The sequence below is a fragment of the Oxyura jamaicensis genome, chromosome W (assembly GCF_011077185.1).
Source record: "Oxyura jamaicensis isolate SHBP4307 breed ruddy duck chromosome W, BPBGC_Ojam_1.0, whole genome shotgun sequence".
NCBI classification, from domain to species: Eukaryota; Metazoa; Chordata; class Aves; order Anseriformes; family Anatidae; genus Oxyura; species Oxyura jamaicensis.
Window position 1 is genome coordinate 809,368 of NC_048925.1, and position 5,609 is coordinate 814,976.

Below are 5,609 nucleotides of genomic sequence, written 5' to 3' on the forward strand. Positions count from 1 at the left end.
CTTGAATCAAACACATCAAAGTAGTACTCACAAATTTGTTTGGAATATAATCTGTAGTAAATGCAAGTAAACTGTACTGAGTTTACTGTAGTAAACTGAGCAATAACTTATTATTAACATTTATTTTAGGAAATGCTTAGCATGGACAGAATTTGTCAGTCTTGAACTTTGGAAGAAAGCAATTCATGCCATATTTTATTTATTTATAATTGATATAATTTCTTAATTTCCAGCAGAGGTCAAAAGTCACACACAAAAAAACCCCCACTGTGGTCAAATATTTTTTAATGTCATACAGCATTTGAAAAAGCTTTCTGAACTATATATTTTCTAGAAATATCTGAAAAGAGTCTGATTTTTCTGTCTTTCTGCAACAGAGCTACCCTCTGGAATATGTATTAAAGGTGGATTTGGGGGGGAGAATAAACCACCAACTGAAGTGAAAATTGAAATGGTTTCTTAGTAACTATTTTGACTTGAAGATAACATTTTAGAACATTGTTGCACAGGATATTGCTTATAGGACATTTCTCATAGGTTGACTCTTATTGGTTTAAAAAGCTTTAAGCTTTGAATATTTTATGCACACTTCTTTACTCTAGATGAGTCTTAATCTTCCTTGCTCTATGGGTTTTGAGATATGGGATGCTTGTAATGCCCATGAAGCTTTCCAAATCAATATGATTTGTTCATTAATTTCATTGATGAAAGGTTTTAGAAAGCAAAAGAATCGATATACTAGTATTCAGGACATATTTATGTTGTTGATTGGTATGTATTTAAGCAGATTTCACCATAGAAACTTTTCTCTCTTCTGGCAGAGCTTTTATCTCAGTTATCAGGCGTGAGACGTTCTGCAGGGCAGCTCAATTCTTCGGGCCCTTCTGCTTCTCAGTTACAGCAGCTGCAGATGCAACTGCAGTTGGAGCGACAGCATGCTCAAGCAGCAAGACAACAACTGGAGACTGCACGCAATGCAACTAGACGCACTAACACAAGCAGCATCCCCACCACTCTTACACAATCTGTAGCAGCAACCAATACATCTAACACAGAAAACATTCAACAGACTATTCAGAATTCCCAGTTTCTTCTTACAAGGTAATTTATTCTAGGGGTTTAACTCATTTCTGTTTTCCTTGTCCCTGTTACAGACAGAGTTCAGTGAAACTACTATGTGTTTAGTTTAGCATGTGCTTTAGCATAGCAAAGTAGGGTCATTAACTGCAGATAAATATATCCCAGGATTAACAGGCCAATCAGTGAATTTTACAGAATACGCTGATGTTAGAGGTCAATAGCTGTTGCAGAATATATGTAATTCATAACTCAATGTAAAAGAAAAATATTTCACACTTCAGTGCAGCACCATTAAAAGCAGTAAACTTCATCCACTGAATTGTTCTTAAACTTGATTACTCTGTACTTAAAGATGTGGTAGTAGCCTGTGCTTTGTCAAAATATCAGAATAACATTAAATAGCACATGCTGTGTACTGTAATCATAAGAAATGTGATGTGTTGACATTTTTCAGTTTAAGTGCAGTTAGGTATTTATGCACAAACTTATAATACAGTCACAAAAATTAGATAAAACCACACCGTTAGGAGTAAAGCAAAACCAAGGAAATATTATCTGAGTAGTAGTTTGTAGCTGGCCTGAAGGGAATTCTTCTATTTTCAGAAAACCAACTCCCAAGAGTTGGCTGCAGAAATAACCCATGGAGTCTCAGTGTTCGTGAAAGTGAGAGGCAGTCTCACAGGCATGCTGCATTTCATCTATGTGTCTAGGAATGTATTTAAAGCTTTAGACCGGAATATGGATTAATTGTTTTCTGCAGGCCTTGGAAAGGAGGTTAGTCATATAACTTGAGCTATATAGCTGTATGAGTTGCTTACAGTTTCAGCCATGGAACTTCTGACAGATCCCTAATGAAGTTTGTAGCTGAGATACTATGTTTTTGTTTCCATTTGCAACATCTCCTTTTCAATCCTGCTGTGTGTCTGCTCCTAGGCAATGAATAAATATTACTTGCTGTTTTTCAATTTCAAGAGAAACATAAGGAATATTGCTTTACTAAACTGTGCTTGTTTACCCTACTACTTCTGATAAAACAAGAGCATTTACAATAATATGTTTCAAACTTTTATACTGATAATGTTAGGGGAGAGATCTTAAAAGGTAGTGTTATTTAATAGGAAATCTTTAATTAAGGGTGAAGGTCAAATACAGGTTTATATATATAATATTTTGGATCGAAAAAGCAAATAAGGAACTTACTATTAATAAGCAGAATACATAGCTGTTTCAGAAAGTATAGTTAGATCCTAGAGTTCCTCTATAGAAGAGTTGCCCACACATTCCATCTCTTTTGAGAGGTTTAGAATATTGTTTTGCAAGATTCAAATGGGGGTTTTGGGTGTTTTTCAATTGTATGTTGGGAAAGAGTACAGATAATTAAACAGTTGCTGTGTCTAGATACCTGGGTTGGAACAAGTTATTGCTGTCATGCTTATTTTTATCTAAACTCATAATAATATCTCAATCCAAAACTTTTTGAAAATAATAACTTTAATGAAAGTATCTGCAAATGTCAGTCATTGACCTTGTGAGCTAGGATAGAGCTGGAGTAAGTTCCTCAAATCCCTCTGAAGGGTAAGAAACTTTGGAAATAGCTATTTTTTCCTTCAGCCTTAGAATCCACTTCTGTGAAGATTTTTATAGTAACTAGGAGCAAGTTTGTTAAATGTCTGTATTCTTGTTGCATCAGGAGTGCCAGGCATTGTCAGATATGCATGTATCAAAAGTGCAGTAGTACCTAGGCTGTTTTCAAATGGAATGATTTTCAGATGTTATTCAGCATGCGTCAGTCCAACTGTTAGGCTTAGTAATATCATCAACAAAATGGGCTGTCACTAACTGCAGGTCTTTTCTCTTTCTGTGCTGCTATGCAGGTTGAATGATCCTAAGATGTCAGAAGCAGAGCGTCAGTCAAAGGAAAGTGAACGGGCAGACCATAGCTTATTTGTTCAAGAGCTTCTACTATCTACTTTGATGCAGGAAGACAGTTCCTCCTCAGATGAGGATGAGCGGGGAGAAATTGCTGATTTTGGTGCTATGGGCTGTGTAGATATTATGCCTCTAGATGTTGCTTTAGAAAACCTAAATTTAAAAGATAATAATAAAGGAAATGAGCCTCTTCCGCCTCCTCTTTGATGGCATCCCATTTTGCAGACAATGTCCTCTGTGCTGTATTTGCCAATGAAATTGGACAACTATCTTGGGTTTGTTTTGGTGATTGTAATTTCAGGTCTGTTGCTCTTGTTACATTGTGTACATTCAAAGGAAGAGAGAAAAGATATATATGATAATCATTTCCACTTAACCAATTTTTACTTTTAGCAGGTAAATATAGGTTGCAGTGCAGAGAAAAAAGTTCTGTGTCCCATAGCTTGACATGCAAAAAGCTCTCCTAATACTCCACATTCAAACTGAAGGGGAAAAAATGAAAAATCTCTAGTGAAGCTGCTGTGTGTATTTATGACTATTAATGAATAAAAATTGCTTGGATGGTTTACCTTAACTACTGCATGATGTTTTTTTGCAGCGTGCATGAGTTTTAGTGACCTTGTCATTTAAAAAAAATAAAAAGTACAAGTAGTAAAAGTATAAAATCCCAAAGCTTTCCCATTATTCAAAGGTAATGTGACAAAAAAAGATTAATACTCACTAGCAGTTTGTAGCGATGAAGTAGCCTTTGAGTAACATATGACCAATGACCTTTTCTATGTACTCTCCCTGTGTATTAATGCAAACTCTGCAGTGGGCTATATTGTTATTTCCGGGGTGTGGTGTTTTGCTATACTGTAACCACTATGATGCCCTGTTAGCCATCATATTCATATAGAATTCAACTTTTTATACATCAGTAGGAGACAAAAAAAAAAAAAAAACAAGGACCACTACTGGGAATCTACCACAAAGCGCTTCTGAGTGCCCTAAAAACAAATTTCATTCATTATTCTTTAAAGCTTTCGTTTTTGTGTTTAATTTCTTTTAACTGTTAAATATACTTTATTTAGGTGTAGATGATGCATATATTCACTGCTGGGGGAGGGGGAGAATTAACCTGGATTATGTTATCTTAGTTCTAAGTCTTCACAGTCCTTATCATTTTGAGTTATTTATGTATTGGCTTCATAGCTTGCAGAGACTTCTCAGTATCAGGAAAGCTTGAGGATTTGATTCCCAGATATCTCCATATGTTATAACTGAATTCTTAATGCTAATTTCCTATTAATCTTTATTTATTGGGTTTTGGGGTTATATTTCTGACATAAAAAAATAAAGTGTTTTTAATTGAGTCATGCCACCTACTTGCCTATACTGTTAATCCTATATGCTTTTAAGTTAGATTTTGTGTTGTGGGGTAGACCTCCTTTGAACATTCTTTAATAGTTTTATATCTGTATTATATCGTGGTGCCCAAAACTGCACACAGTACTCAAGGTGAGGCCACACCAGCGCAGAGTAATGAGACAACCACTTGCATCGACCAGCTAGAAATTCTGTGCATAATACATTCCAGAATATGGTTGGCCCTTTTGGCTGCCAAGGCACACCGTTGAGTCATAAACAACTTGCCATCAACCAAACCCCCCAGATCCCTTTCTGTTGGGCTGCTTTCCAGCCTGTCGTTCCCCAGTCTGTATGTACATCCAGGTTTGCCCCTTCCCAGGTGCATCATCATTGGACTAGGGAAGTGATTGTCCCCCTGCACTCGGGTCTGGTGAGGCCGCACCTTGAGTACTATGTTCAGTTTTCACAGAATCACAGGATTACAGAATAGTCTAGGTTGGAAGAGACCTCCAAGATCACCGAGTCCAACCTCTGACCTAACACTAACAAGTCCTCCACTAAACCATATCCCTAAACTCTACATCTAAACGTCTTTTAAAGACCTCCAGGGATGGTGACTCAACCACTTCCCTGGGCAGCCTATTCCAGTGACTAACAACCCGTTCAGTAAAGAAGTTCTTCCTAATATCTAACCTAAACCTCCCCTGGCACAACTTTAGCCCATTCCCTCTCGTCCTGTCACCAGGCACGTGGGAGAATAGACCAACCCCCACCTCACTACAGCCTCCCTTCAGGTACCTGTAGAGTGCAATAAGGTCACCCCGAGCCTCCTCTTCTCCAGGCTAAACAGTCCCAGCTCCCTCAGCCGCTCCTCGTAAGACTTGTTCTCCAGACCCTTCACCAGCTTCGTAGCCCTTCCCTGGACTCGCTCAAGCACCTCCATGTCCTTCTTGTAGCGAGGGGCACAAAACTGAACGCAGTACTCGAGGTGCGGCCTCACCAGAGCCGAGTACAGGGGGACAATCACTTCCCTGGACCTGCTGGCCATGCTGTTTCTAATGCAAGCCAGGATGCTGCTGGCCTTCTTGGCCGCCTGAGCACACTGCTGGCTCATATTCAGCCGACTATCAACCACTACTCCCAGGTCCTTCTCTGCCAGGCAGCTTTCTAACCACAAATCTCCCAGCCTGTAGCTCTGTTTGGGGTTGTTGTGCCCCAGGTGCAGGACCCGGCACTTGGCCTTGTTGAAC

At 38.6% G+C, this 5,609-nt stretch overlaps 1 protein-coding gene across 1 annotated transcript; it reads left to right on the forward strand.

The window, feature by feature from the left end:
* Positions 1-363: 363 nt before the first annotated feature.
* Positions 364-4,363, forward strand: LOC118155651 (E3 ubiquitin-protein ligase KCMF1-like). Its single transcript, XM_035309036.1, has 2 exons — positions 364-1,101; positions 2,955-4,363. Exons 1-2 carry the CDS (start codon positions 911-913, stop codon positions 3,214-3,216), a joined length of 453 nt encoding a protein of 150 aa, XP_035164927.1. The 5' UTR covers positions 364-910; the 3' UTR covers positions 3,217-4,363.
* Positions 4,364-5,609: the final 1,246 nt, after the last annotated feature.

Coding starts and splice junctions, on each gene's coding strand:
- LOC118155651 (XM_035309036.1), top strand. CDS start 911: ATGCAACTGCAGTTGGAGCGACAGCATGCTCAAGCAGCAAGACAACAA. Junction 1,102..2,954: donor TCCCAGTTTCTTCTTACAAG/GTAATTTATTCT, acceptor GCTGCTATGCAG/GTTGAATGATCCTAAGATGT.